The 23,485-nt window shown below is 35.8% G+C and overlaps 2 protein-coding genes across 2 annotated transcripts; both read right to left on the bottom strand.

Annotated features, from left to right (window-relative positions):
* Window positions 1-430: 430 nt before the first annotated feature.
* On the bottom strand, window positions 431-6,812 carry LOC105051872 (probable sodium/metabolite cotransporter BASS1, chloroplastic). Its single transcript, XM_010932518.3, is given in 9 exon segments — window positions 431-1,065; window positions 1,444-1,504; window positions 1,740-1,880; window positions 1,979-2,100; window positions 2,168-2,323; window positions 4,709-4,779; window positions 4,782-4,808; window positions 4,811-4,847; window positions 6,286-6,812. Coding segments are annotated over 9 exon segments (1,161 nt in total). The 5' UTR covers window positions 6,664-6,812; the 3' UTR covers window positions 431-897.
* Window positions 6,813-16,473: 9,661 nt separating this feature from the next.
* LOC105051873 (NAC domain-containing protein 37) lies at window positions 16,474-18,935 on the bottom strand. Its single transcript, XM_073243592.1, has 4 exons — window positions 18,809-18,935; window positions 17,753-17,923; window positions 17,399-17,674; window positions 16,474-17,185 (listed from the first exon to the last, which is right to left on the bottom strand). Exons 2-4 carry the CDS (start codon window positions 17,910-17,912, stop codon window positions 16,686-16,688), a joined length of 936 nt encoding a protein of 311 aa, XP_073099693.1. The 5' UTR covers window positions 17,913-17,923; window positions 18,809-18,935; the 3' UTR covers window positions 16,474-16,685.
* Window positions 18,936-23,485: the final 4,550 nt, after the last annotated feature.

The following is a 23,485-nucleotide window of genomic DNA, read 5'->3' as shown; positions in this document are numbered from 1 at the left end:
GCCTTTATAGTAAGTGCATCAGAGGAATTTTAGAAGCAATGGCCAACTAAATTGTAAGATAAGACCATCTATAATAGTTTATAGGGCTCATGTATTGTTTGCTATATATGCCTGAAGGAGAAACCAAAGAAAGGGTAGGAAAAGTTGACTCAAGTTTTCAAGGTATCAGCCCTTCCAGTGTATTTGGCTTCAGGAAGGCAGTGGCAAAACCATGTCAAGTCCCACACTAGGTAGGGATGGTTATAGCACCTTGCAACTAAGGTTAGAAAGAACTTGATAGAATCATGTGTTTCTTGATCTACTGTCATCTGTTGTAGTTAATTGTTTAAAGCATCTTCCATTTTATGATCTTCAGGGAAAACACTTTGAGAAAATTGCATAAAATATTAATGTTTCAAAAAACACATCTGACATAAAGCAACCCATGAAATAGCACATAGATGCACATAGTAGTGCGGCTTGATTAGATGTAACTAAAAACAACAGAAAGTGCTCTTAGAGCTGATACATAGAACAATGCATAGAGTTAAACATGAGCACACAACAGTAATGCTCAAGTATTTAAAGCTCAAGGAGATAGAAGTTCAAATCTTAATTCATTTAAAACAGAAATCTCTGCTAAGAACAATATTTTGATTAAGTATGATTACAAATCAAATGAATAATTATATCTGAGCAGTCATGTGCGTACTGCTAATAGGGCTGCAACAAATCATTGATTTATGAAGAACAATAGTTGTTTCTGTCATTATTAGTTGCTTAAAATAAATATCACATCTAAATATAAAATAATGATTATTTAAATGAAGATACTTGACTGAGAATTGAAAAATTGTAAGCTGTGCAAATCTTCAGTACAATTAGTTGAAAAAATGATTGAATTTACATAACTTGATACTAATCACTCTTAGTATCAGATGGATCAAGATACCTCCATATAAAAGCCAAAGTGCTACCCATAATATTCATAAGCACAGCAGACAATGCAGGCGGTAAGGCGACGAGTGGGGATGAAAAGTGCGCAGTTGCTAAAACAACACCCAAGGAAGAGTTTTGCATGCCAACCTGTGAACATGAAAAGCTTTCATCATCCTAATAGTCACTAATCCATCATGTTGATGCATGTTTGCATGAAAGAAAATACAGTCGCAATAATTCTGAACAATACCGTTACATGTTAAGGAGCACAGGATATAATGTAAAAAGAATTTGTTGACATAAATATTAAAATGGTATTGACTTTTCATAAAGGTCTTTCAGGTTGAATCAGTGAATGCTTCTTCTGTCTGCATCATAAGGCAACAACATCTGTACATGTTTTATGTAACGAAATACCATCGCAGAAGGACAGAAATCAATTCCTTATTATCACACCTAAGTACATATGCTAACAGCTCTCACTACATTGAGTTACTACTCTGATACACAATCAAATAGCAATACCTCGATTGAAATTGCTCGACGCTGCCTTTCTCTGAAACCACAAATTGTTGCAGACAGGTATCTGTACGTGAAGCATCCTTAGTATAAGTGCAAGAAAAGAGATACCGGTGTTCTAGAAAAATGGTTAATAAAACTTTTCGAGGTTTCTCCTGAAGGAAAACATCTTTGTAAGTTATAAATAACAGTTCTTTGAGAAGAATTTTTTCCCTGCTAATACTGTATAAACATAACTTCCTTGACCATAAATTTACGTATGAATTGGAAATTCAAACCAGATAGCCAAGGACAATCCATACCCCACGAAAAAGCCTGCAAAATGCAATAACAGAACTGACAGTACTGCAACCCCGAAATGTCCAGAAAATATGCCCTGGATCCCACAATCTGATGCATTGATGATTGATGATTTCAGACGCACAACATTTTCTGAGAATACACTACAATTTTGAAAAAAAAATCATGTGTTGCATTATGTGTAGGTTAAAGAGAAGCAAATATTAGTAAACATAAGAATGAATATTTGCTCAAATCAAACCTGCTTGCAAGAAGTGAAGAAGTTAACACTGCAAGAAGAGGAGCAAAGGGCATAATAACTTTTATGATGGCAGGAAATTTGCTTTGCATGTAAGAACCCAACAAAATTGGAGCAACAACCACCTATAACCGATCGATTTTAAATTAGACAGGACAAGGTGAAAATGATAAGAATGGGATAGCCTTTTACCTGCAAAGTACTGATAGAAAGTTTCATGGCATCCACAGGGACATAGGTTCCAGCCAGAATTTTGGTCAAGAGAGGAGTGAGAAGCACTGCAGCTAGAGTGGTGCATACAGTCATCACAATGGATAATGGCACATCTCCTTGGGCAATTAATGTCACCTGTGACACTATTCCAAAGAAAAAGATAAATAATTCGAAAAATCTTACAAAGTATGATAATCATAAGCAGGTGGTGCAGCATGTTCCTTAAAATTAAAAATCCCTAATGTATATGTATGCAAGACATTAGTTTCAAATTGCTTGCATGTAGCAATATGTAGTATTAAGCCTCTGAGGTTTTAGGAGGATTAGATTGCAAGTAATGCCAACATTGAAATGCATTACCTCAATGATGATTTGGAAGGATGAAAGATTACAGATTCAGGTGTATTAGGGTAGATAAGAGCACAAAAGAAAGGAAAATAAGTTAGTTGTCAGCATTTTCTCCATTTCTTCTCATCACTTCCTTTCCTTTTGGAGCTCTTATCCACTGAACACCATGCTACTCTAATAAATCTAGTAGTCCAAATGAGTGTCAAAAAATCCAAAATTTTTCTTCTCTATCACTGAACTTTTAAGGAAACATGGTGATGGGAAAAGTTTTGAATAAAAAGATGCTTAGAGAAATTGCAGAAATTTTAGGAATCATCATTCACCACCTTTCATATCTTGCATCTTCCATCTGGAGAACTATACTTTATCTAACCAATAAACACTACCACATGTATTTGGATAAGCTAAAACAGTACCATTTTACTCTATGTTTTATCAAGGAGATTATCTTAAAGGCCCAACTTATGGACTTGACATTCCAAGAAACCATAAAGACATTTAATCATTGAACAAAATTTTAAAGAAATTTGATTGTAGAGGAAGTTATTAATGATTATGTAAAATCCTAGTTCTTGATAGATTCATTTCACTAATTGTTACCTGTTGCATTCGTCATTGTCCATTTGGAGAGCAAAGATAATGATTTTTGCCAACTAGGCATATCCCATCAATCTGTTGCCAGCCTCATGAATTCCTCTTCAACATTATGACTTATCAACTGCTAAACCAAAAGCCAAAGCAATGTTGACTACATCATACAAAACAACTACAGGTACAACCCCTTTTTGTCTTTCCCAGTCTTCCGCTGAACTCTGAACAATTATCCGAACAAAAATCTCCTTCAGTTGATGTTGAACATCAAGATAACAATTCAAACTAGCTCTCACTACTTGATTTGTCATTGGTGCAACTTGTTAGCTTACAGTCTTATACTTTTTTTTCAAGTACCTCGCCATGCATCCTCCTCCCAATTCTCAAACCTCTAGGACACCCATCTCATGTGCCCAAATTGTCTCCACTGGACAACATGCCAATCTATACAATACTAGGTTCTTTATCATCTTCCAATCCTTGAGAGTGGAAAACTTTACTGATTAAGAAGCTGCAGTAACATGGTGGCAGAGCCACAAGCTCAGTTTATTGCAAGAATGAAATGGGTAACCAAAGGCAAGATGAAGTAATCTCAGATGACTTATTGATTAAGAAGCTGAATGGAAGTTGGCAACACATGCAAACAGCAAAATCATTAACCTATTGTATAAAGATGGTGGATGGTTAGATCCACTCTTAACATCTATTCATACCTTGCATTCATAAAATCTTTCAAGGTTACAAATACAGCACCTGGTGGTAGAGCAATTCATCAAACAAAAATGTATTGTTTAGAAAACCAGCAGATAAGCCCCAGTTGGATGATTTAAGATTGGTTTGAACTAAAATTCTTCAGAAAATCCTGCAACGATCTATTTGGAGGAAATATTTTTCCCATTTTTTGTCAACAATCATTTGAAGTTGAGCAACAGCTATCAATTTATAGCCAAAAACTGCACGTGTTATTACATACAGGATTTGAGAAGTTCAATGAGAAAGGATGGAGTTTTGGAGGTTTTTTGCAGCTTCTTTTTATGTAGTTGATGCCCTTAAAAGATTCTTCAGTTCAGAAGAATGTAGCCTTCTAAGGAATGCCATGCTGAAATAGTTGTGTTTTAGTATAATGTTACAAATGATGCATAAATAATAGAAATACTGGCAACATCATAATCAGTTTGTATTTATCTGCAATAGTATTTTGAATCTAGGTAAATCCTAATATCTTCTTCCTCACTTCACAAGGCAGAAGATTTGGCCAGCCCCCAACTGATTCAGAATATAAAACAGAGTTTTGATGCAGCGAAACATATCACCAGATGACTACAAAAATCTGCATAAGAACTCAATATGTTGCCAGAAAAGCAATCTATATAAATTAAGACACAAACAGCAGTTATAATCACTCTATCAGCCTCATGAAATCGAATAGTATGTGCACAAATGGATATATAATTTGCTTTTGATTGGACCATGGTGGTGACAACAAAAACTATGTCAAATGTCAATGAAACAAGCAAAGAATCAGAGTTATTCTATGAAGAAAAGCAAAGGCCAGATGAACAATGAAAATGAAAATATTACCACATTGGATGCCGTTCCTCCAGGACAACATGCCAGCAGAATGAGACCAACTGAAAAGGATGGTGGAAGTCCAGTGCTCTGCTAACTATAGCTCCAAAGCTGGCATTATTGTGTATTGGGCAACACAACCAAATAGTATCTGACAATAATACAAAAGGAAAAGTAAAAGAATTGAAGAAAACACATTAGGAGCATCAGATGTATTTCACATTGACAACATCACAGTCAGAAGAAGATTTTGATCAAATAGCAGCCATAAGATTATACATCCTTAAACATAATGAAGTTTATTTCTGCCACATGACAATCTGACAAATGGTAACACAGTAAAAAGCATATGATTCTTTAGTGACATTCCAATAAAAGTTGGCAGCCACTCAGATGTAAAGCTCGACAGGGAATTGGGAATAGTTTCTATTTTGGAAAAAAAAAAATTCAAAGAGGAAAAGGGATCTCTTGGTGTCCCAAAAACAAACAAATTTCACAGCTTATCCCATTTTTTGCAATTTGCGATATGAATATGTACTTGCAAATAACACAATACATGGCTGCTTGCACTGTACAAAGATTAACATGGGCTAGAAATCCTTCTTTCAGCCTCTCCAACTTTCCCTTTACTTGCAACCAAAAACCTAGCATAAAATTGTTCCATCAATTACAAGCTTGCAACCTAAAGAAAATGCCTAAGGAACGTAGATACAGCACTTTTCCTTTTTTCCCTGAGCTAGATGAAAGTTCTTAAGCTTGAGAGAAACTCCGATACTATTAATCAACCTTTAAGTTTTGCATAAACCAGCTAACATCTGAATTACATTGACACTCAATTTATATGTTAAATAGAATGCTAATTTGCATGATACAGATGAACTTAGCTCCCTTGGATCTTGATGTAAGTTAGAATATATAAATCAACCATAGCCATGCATAATTCAATTTCTGTGGATTAACTTCAAGATATTGCACAATTTTCATTAAACACCATATCCTTCTAACAAGGCATACCGCATTGATGCCTATGAGATCATATTTTCAAGAAAGATCGACCCTTTCTTAAAATGGGCATATTGCACCAGAAACCAAGAAACCAAAATTCCACTAAAAACTTCATCTGTAATTGCAAAATAACATCAGATATCTAACACAGATCTGTGCACTCAGTTTTCATGAATAACTAAAAAAGATAGTCTACGATGTTAGGAAGGCCAAATCGTCCTTAAATAAGCACCACTGCATTAGATTCCAAATATTCAAAAATTCCAACCAAGACTTCATCTTTAATTGCACAATAAGATCAGGAACCTAACACAGGGCTCACATTCAATGTTCTAACATAAGCTTCAAGAAATTCTACAATGTTCCAGAAAGATCAAATCTTTCCGAAATAGGCATCAATCCATGCATGCAAACGTTCAAGAAATATCAAATCTTTCCAGAATAAGCATACCGCACCAAAGGCAAGAATCAGAAATTACAAGACTTCATTTTTTTCAGTCCAAATTAACATCTTGCGTCAAAGTCAAAGAAAAGAAAGAAAGAAAGCAAAGATAATTCAGAGGCCAAAGTTTCTTATGACTTACAGAGAAAGGCCTTTGGCGGAGGAGGGCAAACAAATCCCTCAGCTCCAGAGTTAGGCCCATAGCCAGCATTATGAAACCCAGAGAGAAGCTATACGAGGCGGGGGCCCGCTCCACGAACCAGGAGAAAGCCGAAGGCTTTACGCAGGCAACAGTGCCTCCGAAGGTCACGTAGAGAGGGTACAGACTAGCCGCTGTCGATAGCATCTTCTCCCATCGGGGTTTAACTGGAGAGGCCGGGTCCGGCGTTCTGGCGAGAGATTTGACGGTGAGGAGCTTTGGGGGGCCATAAAAATTGGATCTTGGAGGGCGGAGAGCGAGCAATTTGATTTGGCGTTCATGGTTGGGGATCAAGGGTTGAATGGGCAGGCGGAGAGACATTGATAGCACCAGCAGAAGCAAAACAGAGTGACGATATGTCGTATACGTTATCTACTGTTTTAGGAGAAGAATTGCCGAATTGGTGAGGTTGACAATTGCTTTGTAGATCGTACAATAAGGACTCGATTGGTCGAAGCAGGGGGGGGAGAAGCACATCCTGCGAAGTGAGGAAAAATCTATTATTTAGTTAAGTTATAAAAAAAAAAAAAAAAAAAAAAGAGTGAAAAAAATATTTTTTATAAAAAATATTTTTATATTTTATGAGAATGAAAATTTATGAAGAGATGGATTTAATACTTTTCGTGATATTAAAATAATAGTATTTTTTTTTAAATATTTTTTAAGATATATAGCTAAAATTTAATAAAATATCAATGGATGTTAGATGAAATACTGAATAGTAATATAATATATATTAATATTATCTAATATTTATATAAATTAATATTAATATTTATTATATTTTAATATTATTTTAATATTTATATTATTATAATATTTTTATTAATATTAATATAATATTATATTATATCTATATTAATAAATTTATTATATAAAATATTTATATTATATTAATATAATATTAATATATTAGTATTATATTAACATAATAAATTATTATGATCTAATATTATAATATATTATATTATATTTATATTAATATAAATATAATATTAATATTTATATAAAGTTTATGAGTAAAAATATATTTTATATCTACTAAGGGTATAATAGATATTTTATATATTTTTTTAAAAAAATAGATGTCCATTCAAATATAAGCTACTTTATAATAAGTTATCTTCTCATAGTCAACCAAACATATCAAAATACTATTTTCAGAAAGTTACTTTCCGAAAAGTTACTTTCTGGAAAAGTTTTTTCCGAACCAAACGAGTCCTAAGAGATAAATGCATGTATGGGAGACACGTGCGAAGCAATAGCTTGGGGGGCAAACATGTGCACAATAACAGATAAATGCAGGTATGGGAGACACGTGCCAACCAAAAACTTGGGAGGCAAACACATGTACAATAAGAGATAAATACAAGTACGAGAGACACATGTCGGGGGCCCAAATACATGCCAACACTATAGTAGTGATTTTTTTTTTTTATACAGACAGACTATTAAACCATTTTAATATGAGCACAGGCCAGAGAATCAGAATATAAAATATCACGCAAGACCCAAGGACAGTCGTTATCTTCATATCAGGTCCAATCTCCGATATGTTCGACAATAAAAGAGGCAGCCCAATCACGGTGCTGTTCTCCTCTCGGAATACATGTCGACAGACGATGTGGTGGCATGACGAAGGACCTCCAGAAATCATGGAGTAGTGGATGGGTTTCCAGGTGCTTCATCTCGTTCTGAATCCAGCTGATGACCGTTGTCAAGTCATCCTCGACGAAGATCCTCTTAGTTCGTAGCTCATGTCTTGCGCAGATGATACCTGCCCAAGCAACGTGGAGCTCCACGTCAGGAACAGATGGGTCGAAGATATGAAATCCTCAAGCAACCAAAAGCCTGACGTCCGGATCTTGGATAACATAGTCCGCACCATCCCCGCATCTCTGACGCTGCTATCAAAGTTGACTTTGACAAACTCTGAAGGTGGGGGCTCTCAGAAAATGAAAAGAGTTCTCCGAGCTTCTGCAGGCACAGCAAAAGAGTCCCAAAAACTTGTGGTGTTAAGGGACGTAGCGACAGTATCAAAGCGGCAGTACTTCTCAGCTAAACAACAAGCTCTCTCCACCACTCGTTGTGCAGGCACAAAAGTAGATTCTTACTTTGACTGTTATTTTTTGTTTAGTCTCTAAATAATCTTCATAATTACATTTTTTTCTATTTATCCTTGGATTTGTTTAATAGTCCTTGTTTTCCTACTACTTACAAACAGTTTGCATAATCTTAGGTTTGTTTAATAATTCTTAGTTTCACTAATAATTCTTGTTTTTCGTACTACTTACCTACAAATTACATATCCTTGGATTTGTCTAATAATTCTTGTTTTCCTACTACTTACAAACAAACTATAGACTTAATATAAAATAATCAATCAAGGCTGAATACAAAATTTTTAGGCAAATCCTTTTTGGATTCAAGTTTTAATGAAAATCTCTAGGAGGTACCATGCACTGTAGACTCCAAAAACTTAAAATATTGGGAACATAATCAAATGCAGGCCGATAAACCCGTATGGTATCTTTTTAGTAGTCAACATGGGACTATGATAACCTATGTCACTCAATCTTATAGTGTCCTTGCCATTATGGGTGCAAAGGAGTCGAGCCACTCGCGATCTAGTCAAGCTCGACTCGACTCGATTATTAATGAACTTGAGTAGAGCTCAAGTAGCTCGAATAGTTTTTTGAGTCGAACTTGAGTAGCAAGATATTCGACTCGAAAACTTATTAGCTTACTCGAATTTATATATATTTTTAATATTATTATTATTATTTATAATATATATTAATATATATATTATTAGTAGACTAAGGTTTGATTTTGAGCTTGAACTCGAGATTGAATATGGTTTGATTGATATTTGAGTCGAATCGAGTCGATTGCAGATTTTACTTATTTTTATCGAGTCGAGTTCAAGTTTGGGATATTAAGACTCGATCGATTTCAAATCAAGTTTCGAGTCCGAGTATTTTAAGTCGAATCGAGCTCGAGCTTCCAACTACTTGATCCGGCTCAACTCGATTGCACTCCTACTTGCCATGCTTGACACCTACTTGTAAGAGAGGTTTATCTATGGCTATGGTTGCAAATGGATCGGCTTTGACTCGTGATATGATCCAATCCAACTCGTTAGATCCAATCCGATCTATTTTAAAGGATCTATGGATTAGGTCGAGTTCTAAAATTTGACCTATTTCATTTTTCAGGTTGAATTTAGATTAATTGATTTCAAGTTTGACTCAATCTATTTAATTTTTGGATTAATTTTGGATCTTATACTCTATGATCTGACCTGACCCAAATCAGGTATAGGATCTAAATCCATTTGAGTGTCTAAATTGTAATTTAAGACTTGTATGAAAAATACCTTTAATATAAAGATAGATTTAAAATTATTTTTTTATACTAATTTATTTTGAAAGCAATATTGTTTATTGTCTATTTTATATGGTTAATAGTAATTGGCTATGTGATAATTAAAATATAGTTAGCTATATTTGATCTGAATCTGGTTTAGATTCGATTTTTCTGGATTGAGACTGGGTTATACTTGGATCCAACCCAACCTAAATGATTCGTTGGAGTGAAATTTTAGATGTGGATCCGACTTGATCTTCTATTAGGTTGGATCTGAGTCCGATATTAAAATCCAATCAAAGAATCAGATTGGATTGGATTACTCATGACTCAGCCCAATCTAATCCATTTGCACCTTTATCCATTGCCCGAATCCCCCTTGATCCTAGTAGGTCCTCCTCACCCTCGCATCCTCTAGTTCGGGACCACATGGTTAATAAGGGTCGTCGCGTATACTGCACATGACTCTAACACTACTTATAGTGAGTTTGGTATTTCTGAAGTATTCATGTGGTATTAAAAGGCTTTGCTTGCCCACAATTGCTTTTAAGTTAGCCTACCATTCTAATTTCTCAAGCTAGAACTCTAAAGGAAGAGAGAAGTGTATGCAAGGAAGAGAGATTTGGGATAATGGAGAGTAGTGTTCTACTAAAAAGCTCTAACAATTCCATTCTTAATGGGTTCGATAATGAGTCTTTCCCTTTGTATTGGCTCCATCAAGCATAATGAATGGTTAACATTGTTGTCGTCAAGGGACTCTGGGACTCTTACGGATGGAGGGCTCATCCCAGCAAGAGATATTATCCACTTTGGCCGCGTGGCCCTCTAGCGCCATTTGTTGTGATCAAGAGACTTCAAGGCTCATATGAATGAAGGGCTCATCCTAGCAAGAGTATTGTCTGCTTTGACTATACGCATACTGTAGCTTATAGGCTTGCGATCCTTGAGCTTCAGCTGGTACACTTACAGCTATCGAGCCTCACGACTTTGTCCCTTGGGCTTTGGCCAAAGATGCCTCTTGAGGAAGAGAGGGTCTTCTATCTCATATAAGACAGAATATGCCTAACTCACAATCAATGCGGGACTAAACTCTCCACAATAGTTAACATACGCATAAGTATCATAATTTAAATAGTTAGGATCATTCTAGCTCCTTCTATAGAAGTCTAGAAAAATAACTAGACTTTTTGCTAAAGTTATGGACTTCTAGGATAAGGATGGCAATTTTAGCGGATCTACCAATACCTGATCAAGCCTAATCTGATTAAAACCCAAGATGGGTATGGATTCTAATATATATATATATATATATATATATATTTGAAGTAGATTCAGATTGGATATGAATAATGATATGTCCCATTCTGAATCTGATACAATATAATCTTAATTTGTATATCTTTTTAAAAATTATAATTATTTTATAATATTTGCATATATCTGACCCTACTGGATTTGATCCAATCTAGTATTTGAAGCAAAACAGAGTGACGATTGGCCGTATACGTTATCTACTGAATTGGTGAGGTTAAGATTTGCTTTGTAGATCGTGCAATGAGAGATAAATGCATGTATGGGAGACACGTGTGAACCAATAGCTTGGGAGGCAAACACGTGTACAATAAGAGTGCGAACCGATAACTTGGGGGGCAAACATGTGTCAAGATCTGTAACACTATAACAATGGATTCTTATTTTGATTGTTATTATTTTTAGCTATTTTTTGTTTAGTCTCTAAATAATCTACATAATTACATTTTTTTATTTATCTTTGGATTTGTTTAATAGTTATTGTGTTCCTACTGCTTCCAAATAGTTTGCATAACCTTAGGTTTGTTTATTAATTCTTAGTTTCACTAATAATTCTTGTTTGTCGTACTACTTACCTACAAATTACGTATCCTTAGGATCCGTTTGATTGGGATGCCTCGGATTATGGGGTAATCTGACAATTTCTGAGAATCATTTATCTAAAAAAATAATTATGAAAATTTTTTTTTCACTATGTTTGGTTGATGAAAAAATTATTACAGAAAATGACATTGAAAAAAGATTAATATATTTGGTTGGAGGTAAATTTACATAAAAATTTGATCAAATTTACAAATATACCCTTTAACATAAAATAATTTTTTAATGCTAAGATAACATTATCATCTTCAATTAATTTTTATGTAATAACTATAATCACATAGCTTTTTACATAATACCATCTTCATATTAATTTTTTTATAAAATCTCTTTATTGAATGAATATAAAAAGATATCAGAATAAATTTAATAATTATATATGCAGCTATATTGAAATTTGGAGATATTTTTGTCAAGATTACCGTTACTTGAAAATTTATCAAATACCAATCCTCCTATGGTATTTATTTTACCCTCTCTCTCTGAAAAATAAGCATGGGCCCACTAACTTTTTTATTATCTTTTTTTTTTTCATATCAAATATGGTAATCTAATATAAGAATCATTTTTTCATGCTAGATTATCCCCAACCAAACAACCCCTTAGATTTGTCTAATAATTCTTGTTTTCCTACTACTTACAAACAAACTATAGCCTTAATATAAAATAATCAATCAAGGGTTGAATGCAAAACTTTTCTGCAAATCCTTTTTGGATTCAAGTTTTAGTAAAAATCTCTAGGAGGTGCCATGTATCATAGACTCCAAAAGCTTAAACTGTTGGGAGGATAATCAAATACAGACCAATAAATCCACATGGTATCCTTTTTAGTAATCAATGTAGGACTATAATAACCTACATCATCTAACCTTGTGGTGTCCTTGCCATTAGGGTTGCAAACGAGTTGAGCTGCTTACAAGCTACTCGAACTCAACTCGAGTCCAAACTCGATTTGACTCGATTATTATTGAACTCAGATCGAGCTTAAGTAGCTCGAATAATTTTTCAAATTAAGTTCGAGTAGTAACATACTCGACTCGAAAGTTCGCGAACCTACTCGAATTTATATATTTTTTTAATAATATTATTTTTATTTATAATATATATATAATTAGTAGATTAAAGCTCAATTTCAAATTTGAACTCAAGATTGACTATGGTTCGATTGATATTCGAGTCGATCTTGAATTTTGCTTGTTTTTCATTGAACTGAGCTCAAGTTTAGAATGTTAAGGCTCGATCGATTTTGAGTCGAGATTTATACCAGAGTATTTTGAGTCGAATTGAGCTTGAACTTCTAGCTATTCGACTCGGCTTGGCTCGATTGCACCCTACTTACCATGCTTGACATCTATTTGTGAGAGAAGCCTACATGTGGCTATGGTTTTAAATGGATCGGTTTGACTCGTGATCTAACCTGATCCAACTCGCTTAGATCTAATTCGATCCATTTTAAAGGATCTGTAGACCAGGTCGAGTTCTAAAATTTGATTTGTTTTATTTTTCAGGTTGGATCTGAATTAATTGATTTCAGATCTGATCCAATGCATTTGATTTTTGGGTCAATCTTGGATCCTATACTTTATGATCCGACCTGACCCAAATCAAGTATACTCTTAGGATCTAATTCCATTTGAGTCTCTAAATTATAATTTAAGACTTCTATGAAAAATGCTTTTAATATAAAGATAGGTTTAAAATTATTTTTATCCTAATTTATTTTGAGAACAATATTGTTTATTGTCTATTTTATATGGTTAATAGTAATTGGTTATGTGGTAATTAAAATGTAATTACCTATGTCTGACTCGAATCTGGTTTAGATTCGAATTTTTTGGATTGGGGCAAGATTATACTTAGATCCAACCCAACCCAAATGATCCGTTGGATTGAAAATTTTGGCCATGGATCCGACTCGATCTTCTGTTAGATTGGATCTAAGTTCGATATTAGAATTCGATCAAAAATCAAGTTGGATTGGATCACTCATGACTCAGTTCGATCTAATCCATTTGCACCTTTACTCATTGCCCGGATCCACCTTGATCCTAGTAGGTCCTCCTCACCCTAGTAACCCCTAGCGGGGGACCATATGGTTAATAAGGGTCATCGAGTATACTGAGCATGACTCCAATGCTACTTATCATGAGTTTGGTATTTCTTAAGCATTAGTGTGGTATTAAAAGGCTTTGCTTTCCCACAATTACTTTTAAGTTAGCCTGCCATTCTAACCCCTCAAGCTAAAACTCTAAGAAAGAGAGAAAAAGTGTACACAAAGAAGAAAGAGATATTGGGATAACGGAGAGTAGTGTTCTACCAAAAATACTCTTACAACTCCATTTTTAATGTGTTAGATAATGAGACCTTCTCTTTTTATTGGCTCTATCAAGTATAATGAATGGTTAACGTATGCATATTATCATAATTTAAATGGTTAGGATTATTCTGGCTCCTTCTATAGACGTCTAGAAAATATCTAAACTTCTTGCTAAAGTTATGGCTTCTAAAATAGGGATGGCAATTTTAGTGAACCCATCGATATCCGATCAAACTTGACCCGATTAAAACTCGAGATGGATATGGGCTCTAAAAAGAAAAAAATACTCAAAGTAGTTCATATTGAACATGAATAATGGTATGTCCCAACCTGAATCCGATCCACTATAACCTTAATCTGTATCTCCCTAAAATTATAATTATTTTATAATATTTGCATATATCTGACCCGACTCGATCCAATCCAACTAATTTTTTTATCTATTCGATCCGATCCTGCATCTTTACTTCATCTAACCCAAGGCGGATATAGACATAGAGTTTTTACTTGTAGGATGGGTACGGTTATTTGCCGGTCCGATCCATATTTAACCTGTTGCCATCTTTATTCCAGAGAATTTCACTTTAACCTCATTTTGAATAGACAAAATGTGCCCTCGATGTTGTATGGCATAGGTTCTGTTGTCAAAAGGTAATTTTGTTATAATTGATGTCTTAATCCCTCCAAAACAGATCAAGCAACCTGCCATTTTCCTAACCAGAATCTCAGAACAAATACATATTAAGAATTACCACAACGATAAAGTTGACGTTGACAAGTTAACCAATTATATTTCTCTATTTATTTTTTTCTGGTAGATTATCCTGTGATTGCACATAATTGGTATAATTTAAATTGCCAATCACTTACTCCCAAATCCATCAATAATGTCATTGATAATATGTCCATTCCACCGGAGCCCCACCTCAAGGAAGAAAGCATTGGCCTCAAAATCTTTAATCCATAAACTGGAACTAACTCATCGTCATGACATCAACCAAAATGATCTAACCGCAGCAGCAAACATCAAGCTCAACTATGATCTCTTTAGATTTGTTGAGAATTCTGGGGCAACATGATTGCGTTCCAGCCAACTAGCACTAACTCACCATCTACTTTGGCATTTCATTGATTTGCCAACTCTGTACCTGTCACTTCCAGCCGCCCAATGGGGTCTATTCCATCAATGGGAATCTCAGCATGGGCGATGGTTGTAGCAATCCAACCGACAACTCAATATGTTGTAGTTCCTTCAGCCACTAAACAATTACCATTGGGTGACAGGAAAGTTGGATGCAGGTGATCACAGTAAGCAACTGTGGTGAAGCTTAACTCAATCATGCTAGGATTTAGGAATCATGTTCACATATAAGTCCTTCATATTCTGGGCAGACTGGTCCCAAAACATGAATGCTTTTGAATCACGTATGGATGGTTTACAGGATTGTACAATGATAGGGCTTTGTGATTGTTTATAGGTGGTCCTGCTTTTGGCTTCCACTGCAACCTGCCTATGTGCAAGCTCAATGATGCTTGCTGTTTTCTCATCCCACAAAAAAGAACTGATGATTTCAGATTTCTGTTTTGGAATAGAAAGACAGAGCAATCAGCCATGTAATTTTTTACTCTTAGTTCCTGCAACTCTTTGTTTTCTCCAGAAATTATTCTAAAACAAATGCTGCACAGGTGATTGTTCAATAATTCAATCTCTCTCTCTCTCTTCTCTCTCTCTCTCTCTAATCTGCCCCTTGGTTAATAAATGATGAACTGCCTTTAAGATTTGCATTGTGAATGAGATGGAAATTTGCAATAGAATAAAGTCAATGATTGTGAACAACAATGCAGCACTTCCCTTCCTCCTTTTCCACTCAAGAAAACAATGCGTGCAGAAGATTAAATCCATATGAGATGATGTTAGCAAATGTGACATGTTCATAAAACTGAGGAAATATATTATGTAGGACCATGATTTGGAATGAAGAACAGAGCATCAGCATACTCCAATCCTAAGTTGGACTTTATGGTTGCATTAATGCATCGGGAACGTGAAGGTGGAAAGTGGAAAATTAAGAAAATTTAACTTCCCTGCATTTAAAATTTATTACAATAAAGGGAAGAATGGACTGAATGGTGATGAATGATTCAGAACATGACCCTACGAAATGGTGTCGATCTATCTGCTCATCAATATTAAGCACCTTACTGTTCATCAACCAATCTCATTTTATCATTCTTTTAAAAAAATAATCTCATTGTATTACACCAGATGGATATACATTCACACACATGAACAAATATTGTGATTCGTTGCATCTCCAGGAATAAGTATAGCACAATTAGTGCTAACCTAACGTACAGTAGAAAAGAGTTCTAGGACCAGTACCTTACAGCAAGAACTAAAGAAAAGAAAAGAAAAGAAAATCACCTCAGAGATTATTTTACTATTGCTGGAAAACTCATAATACTAGCTCAGAGAAAGAAGGGGAAAAAAATCACCCAAAGCTTCACAATTCCATACTATGGTAGAGTTATCAAGAAGAAAGGAGTTCCTTTTTCTCCAAGAACTTGAAAGCGGAAGACTAAATCAAACTACAAAGTCAAAAGCTTGTCTACCTAATTTTCACTTGATTTCATTATTAGTTTTTCCTCTATTTCTTGTTCAGTTTCTGGAGATGATATGCAACTGCTACAGATCACCATCGGCCAGCAGAAAACATTGTGTCAACCGAAGTCACCGATACTAGCTTTAGAAGGACAGAAAATGATCTTGGTTTTGAGCATCTATGTCATAATCCAGAGGAATTAGTGGCACATTTGAGTTAGAAGATGCAAATGATTCATTTAGCTGGGACGCGAGCAACTTGTCTAATGCTTTCCAATCAATGAACTGTCCTCTGAAATCATTTCTTTGGGCACTATGGTCCTCATTAGCCACAATACTAGGTTCAAAGATTTCCTTCACAGCTAAATTTGTTGATAGACTAGGGCTATCCAGTGATGGAATCTCAAGGACATGATTAAGGTGGGCCTGTCTAAATCCAAGCTCCATCTCACATCTAAATGATTGCTCATGAAAAGTTTGGGCTGCAATCGAGTTCGCCAAACGAGTGGTCGTACAGGCATCGGAAAGTGCTTCTAATCCATAGCAGTCATGATCTCTAATGCAGTATTGAGGATTGTAAGTGTTGAAGCATTGCCTCTGACTGGTATTTTGCTTCTTAAATGCTCGGCATACAACCCATCCTTCTTCCTGTAACCACAAAATGTATATCAAGTTGACTGGAATATTAGTATAAGTTCAAAGGGAATACAACTGAGAGCATTTGTGTACTTGTTCATCAAATAAGTTCAAGATAAGCGATTGAAGTCGAGATTTTTCATTTCAAGTAAACTTGCAGCCAAGAATTAATAATTTCTTCATTAAATATTAGCATCTAATATCAATATGGATTGGTTAACTTGCCTGAGGAGGACCATTTTCACTTGACTGAAGGCGGTATTCATGCATGATCCAATCTGTTTTCCTTCCATTGGGTGCACGGCCTTCGTAAAACACAAGAGTCTTCCTCATCCCTATAATTTTACATTTTGATGTCACAGCCTTGTCCCGCCCTGTAGCCTTCCAAAATCCAGTGGAGGTGGCCCTATTAGTGCGTGTTCCACTTGGATACTTCTTGTCTTTATGGCTAAAGAAGTACCACTCTTTCTGCTCCTCATGACCAAGGTTGCACCTGTCTATTAGACCAGAAGAAAGCAATTAGCAAGGCGTTCAAGTAGGCATGTATATGATCTTACTATGTTAGAGTCAGCAACCTTGCAGATCCCATGGTTCTATTCTGTAGAGGTCTATATCTGTAATGACCTCCAGATCAATCTTTTGGGAGGAAACTTTTCTTGCGAGGTAGTATCCCACAAGTTCTTCTTCTGTGGGGTGGAATCTGAACCCTGGTGGAATACAAGACTCCACTTCCATGGTCAAGTGACCTGAAACCCAAGAATTATAGTTAGATGGAGATGGTGATGTGGGCCCAACATGACTTCACACCCACTGCCCATAATACTAGATTCTCAAAATCCATGTAGTATATAAAATTATTGGAACGAGACCTTAATGTAAGTTAAGCCCAAATAAACCTTTATTAGATTGTTAGATCTGCTGACTCTCAACTGTACTGTACATTGGATCCTTAACTGCATGGGTGTTGGAAGAACATACATGATTCTTCTCTCACAATAACATAATTTTTTCTTACTTCCTAACTCTAATGAGTGTTATGTTATTTTAGACGCCAGTCAGATATCCACGAGCACACGTTTCTTCATTTTGGTAAAACATCCACAAGCACACATTATGGAAAGCTTTGGTAAAAGGTAGACAGGAAAATTGACTTTTGAGCTGCAGGCATATCCATGATTCTTTGAGTGCAATCCATGGTTAGGATGCTTTCAAATAGCAACTCCCTCCGCAGTCGTTTTTTCATTTTTTTACCTTTTACTTTTTTTTTTTCTTTTTTAAAGAAAAAGAGAAAAAAAAAGGAAGAAAGAGCTAAAGGCATCATCCACTATACATGTGCCAGGAAAAATGAAGAAGCACACTCGGACTTGTTCTCCTGTCCATCGTCATTCTCCACAAAAACCAAACATGTACGCATTGAAGGATACAACTGACCATAGAACAAAGAAGAAGGGAAAACATAAAACAAACGCATAGGGAACCCAAGGATCCATTACCATGCATTCCAAGTGCCCTACTTCTCTCCCCAGTTCCCCTCCCCTGTATCTTTAATTTTGCAACACAGGGAAGATGGCAACACATCCTCATACACGAAGTTACATAGCTTAGCATGCACTAAAGATGGCAGTACTCACCCAGAACTGAGATCTCGCGCTGCCTCAATGTAACTGTAACTCTCACGGGAGTGCCAAAGTTTGGGGGAGTATGTGCTGTATCGTATTTGGTTTATGAGAGTACCGTATGTGCGTCGAGAAATCCCAAGGTCTGCAATGTGGGAAAGAAGAAGATGTCGAGCTATATATATATAGAAATACGTGGGAACGAGGAGAAAGGGACAGAGCGTACATAGCCATCGATTGCGCGTGGGGTGGCTAAGAAAGAAGAGGAGATGAGAGAGACTGATTTGGACGGCGGGACTAGAAAAGAACCGATTGCTCCACCACCACCTCTCTCTCTCGACCTCTCCATACAGGAATGGGCTGCTGGACTAACCATTCTGCCGACCATGCCAAGTGGCTATACCAGTATGCTGCCACCTAGACGGACGCCAGGAATCTTTTATTGCACCATCAATCATTTTTTCCTAGCATCACCGTGAGGAGTGATGCATGGATCTTCTATTCCTCACTAGCATCTCTCTCTCTCTCTCTCTCTGAGGAGTCATGCATGGATCTTCTATTCCTCACTAGCCTCTCTCTCTCTCTCTCGGTAAATCGGATATATTATACCATCCATGTGTAAATACATCCATAAAGTTAAAATACATCCATAAAGTCAAAATTCAGGATATTTTAAAATTCAGGAGAAAAATCTGTTATTACATCCTGTAATATAGCTCCAATATGATTGGCCACATAAGATACTGTTATGGTGTAGAGAGAACTTTTTTGGTCCCACATCGGTTAGAGTGAGTCAAAAAAGAGTATGGCTTATATAGATTAGAATCTTCTCTCCTACATGAGACACTTTTTAAAGGACAAAATCGTGAGGCTCTAAATGACGAAGGTCCACTGAAGCTCAAAGATGATCATGAGCCAAAGCAGACAATACCTCACGTATACAGAGATTCGACTTCTTGATCCGCAACCGCAACAGATACTATCTAATCAACTATATTATTAGCTTCCCTATATATATATATTGCCTCAAAAAAAATAATAAGTATATCTCAATCACCAACAATCCTAAATAAAAAGATTGGGATCTATTTTTTAAAGATGATAAGTTCGAAGCTACCTGGTAACCATCAAAGAATAATCCTCTAAACAGATATGAGAGGCTTTCAAAATATTTGGAGCATATATATATATATATATATATATAAAAGTATATCTCAATCACCAACAATCCTAAATAAAAAGATTGGGATCTATTTTTTAAAGATGATAAGTTCGAAGCCACCTGGTAACCATCAAAGAATAATCCTCTAAACAGATATGAGAGGCTTTCAAAATATTTGGAGCATATATATATATATATATATATATATATATATATATATATATATAAATCTTTTCCACACAGCATATAGTTCCGCCATTCGACCTGTAGTATCATAAACTCTTCACCCACCAACAATAATAAGAAAGTTATTAGCAATCCAAATAAGAAAAATCGATCCATCGAAAGCACCTCTGTCCTATACACTATTGTTGAAATTAATCTTAAGAAAACATGAAGGTATTGGCTCCCAAGAAAAATATGTTGTTTGTGTTAAAGGTCCTTTTAAAATAGTCGTCTAGATAAACTTAATTTTAGGTCTGTATGGATGCTCTAAGAAGAATTGCTCTGGCACTTGGACTCATGCATGCCTTAGAAGATACGGCCATTCCTGGCCATCCCTCCCTCTCTCTCTCTCTCTCTTAAAAGAATAAGTTTTCTAATTGACAAGTAGTAGGATCTAAGCTATCTTACTATATATCTCTCTTGCTAACTCTTTTCTATCCTGCCTCTCACTCTTCTTAGGCTATGGAAAGTGGATAGGATCTGTCTTAGAAACTAAGACAACTAATTGGTTGCACCACAAGGACAGAAAAAAGGCCTTCGTCTTCTGTTCTTTAGGAAAATTTGTTCTGCTACTCCGGCCACTCACCACCCATTCATTAAAATATGAAAGCCCTAGGTTGGCAGTGCAAGTCTAGGTGGCGACAAGCCAGAGAATGGCATCTATTTTTGCACGGGGACACGTGTAAAGTTCCTATCCACAACGACTAGAGTTTTATAGCGCAGGGTGTTCCTAAAGTTTTTAAATCGAGTGTCACGCCATAACTGATCTTTGTTTGTTTCTCATTAATCTCATTTAACTAAATAAACTGCTCGACTTATATATAAAATAAGATGTGGATGGCTCTAGAGTAGCTACCATATATATATATATATATATATATATAATATATATATATATATATATATATATATATATATATATATATATCGTTTGGCTTTCTTGTTTTTGTTTTGTTATCTGGGTAGTGCAGTTTTGTTGAGACAGGCCCCAAGGCTGCCCTCCCAACAGTGACCTTTCTCCTGCATGCAAGTCTATTTGAGCTGGAACTTTTTCCCCCACGGAGGGTGAAACATGGTGCATATGTTACTGACTTGAAGGCTACATTCTCACCTGCTATATATCCAGAAATCATGCCATGTCACATTTTAATAATTTTTTTTTTTTTTTTTTTTTAATAGAGCCCAAGTGACAGGCTAACAGCCTAGTCGGTGAAGTCTTGTAACTCTTCAGAGTTCAGAAAGCACCATTAGTACAAAGTGGAGCAGCAAAATATTTGTTTTATTGTACTGAAAATCATTAAGAAATGGTAATTTTGCATGATTTTGTGTACAATCATATGAATTTTGAGCTAGTATTTAGTATTTAACTGCTTATGAAAAAATTGATGTATCCCTACATGTTTAATTCAAAATTGATGATGCAAATAATCCTTCAGAGGTTAGATGCTTTAGCCATACCAAGGATGAACTCTTTAAGATGTAATATCTAATTAGACAGAAACAAATATCCACACACTATACGTAGTGGAAGCCATCACTGCAATGTAATCTAGTATACTTCTCCCCCTTCTCTATCTCCACCTGCCAAGAAGTTGATGTGATAGGACCTATAATTTCCAATGAATAAACTTACCACTATCTATAAGTCCATGAAAAGAGACCAAGCTCATGACTTGTCAAGAAAGCTCTATAGCAGTTAGATTAGAGTGCCTACACGTTATCACGAGTCATGGAGTACTAGGATTCCATCTAAGCCTGGGTTTGAAGTTAGTTGAGACTCTAAATTTTTCCATAAGTTAAGATGCAACCAAAAAGGATCTTCTTCTTACCCCTCACTCAAAACTTGTTCTAGAAATATGCAAAGCTGCATCCTTGGTGACATTGACATTCAAGCTGCTTGACATTATCTGACAAATTTTACTGAGGTTGGCTTAGCTTGCCTTTGCAACATGCATGTAAAAAGGAAAGTCACTTTTGTACCCCGAGACGCCAGGAATAAAATAGGCAACAAGGCCTTCCATGAATCACCTACCCCCTTGTGTATGGAGCACAAAAACCAGGTTTGATGCTCATTCGGGGCACACTTAGTGGTAGGCAAAGCAGTACTCCACATAAAATACTGCACCTCAAGTTTGTTGGTGGGGTTTGGGTCGGCTTGTGGGGCGGAGGACTCCTTTTGCCACCCTTTCCTATAATATCACCATCTCCAACTATAACCATATCTAAGCTTTTAGTGAGCCAACTAATGAAGGGTGTGAAACAAGCTTCTAGAACCTTAACTGGCTAGCTTGAAAATGACCTACCTTCTCCCACAAACATCTCTACGTCTTAACCTATCCTTAATTTGGCACCTTTTGCCAAGTGGGTAAGAAACATCTTAGTATTTATTCCTTTGCATTTAATTGAGCTCTTCGAAGAAATAAGTTCCTTTGATTCCTTGAGCTTGATTAAGTGTGTTTGATTGTTCTGTGGGATGTGCACCCTGGTATAGGTTCAGTTCTTATAAGCTTCAGGATCGTAGTGTCTAGGTGCAAGTAGTTATTTTATGCTTTAAAAACCATATCAATGTGATGAATATACGCACTATATATCCACGCTTTAGCTTTCATTAATTGATAAATAATGTTAGTGGGATCTTACAACTAGACCAAAAAATCGAGGTAGAAGTGTAATTTAACTAATTAAGCGCAAGGTTGATACTCGTGTCATTGTCCATGAAAAAGTAAGCATCACCATCATTTGTCGGCTTAAAGTGGTCCCAATCCATGGATAAAAAGAAGGTAATTTGTAATCTCAGTTATAGCTACTCATGAACCATCATGTCTTACTTCTCTAAGGAGTGAACATGAAATCAAAAGAGGCCAAGAACCAAAACTTTTGTTCTATTCTCTGGAATAAGAAATAGACTTTCTGCTGCATCTGAAAGAGAGATGGAAGAGAAACTTCTCATCTTCTCATCATGTATAATACATTGATCAAATTCTGGTTCTCATCGGAAAACAGTACTGTCTCCACCATCCATGGAACGACTAACAAGGAAACAATGGAGGAGACAGAAGCAGCTTCTGAATTCATTTTTCTGGATCAAAGAATATACTTCACACTGAGTGAGAGAGGCGGATAAGAAGCTTCTCAATTCTCAGCTTCTAAATGATTTCATTATTTTTCCCTTTTTATAATCACAACAGATTAATAGTTTCGCACTCAAATCTACAGTTAAATCTACATAATGAAGAATGATGGTAGTTGTTAGGGGACAGGTAGCACAAGAGTGCAACTTGAGCTTGGGTGGTATGTATCAACGG

This window comes from Elaeis guineensis, chromosome 9 (genome assembly GCF_000442705.2).
Source record: "Elaeis guineensis isolate ETL-2024a chromosome 9, EG11, whole genome shotgun sequence".
In the NCBI taxonomy this organism is placed as follows: domain Eukaryota; kingdom Viridiplantae; phylum Streptophyta; class Magnoliopsida; order Arecales; family Arecaceae; genus Elaeis; species Elaeis guineensis.
This window is presented reverse-complemented; position numbering and strand designations above follow the sequence as displayed.

Coding starts and splice junctions, on each gene's coding strand:
- LOC105051873 (XM_073243592.1), bottom strand. CDS start 17,912: ATGGAAGTGGAGTCTTGTATTCCACCAGGGTTCAGATTCCACCCCACA. Junction 17,675..17,752: donor AGAACCATGGGATCTGCAAG/GTTGCTGACTCT, acceptor CTGGTCTAATAG/ACAGGTGCAACCTTGGTCAT. Junction 17,186..17,398: donor AAATGGTCCTCCTCAGGCAA/GTTAACCAATCC, acceptor GGTTACAGGAAG/AAGGATGGGTTGTATGCCGA.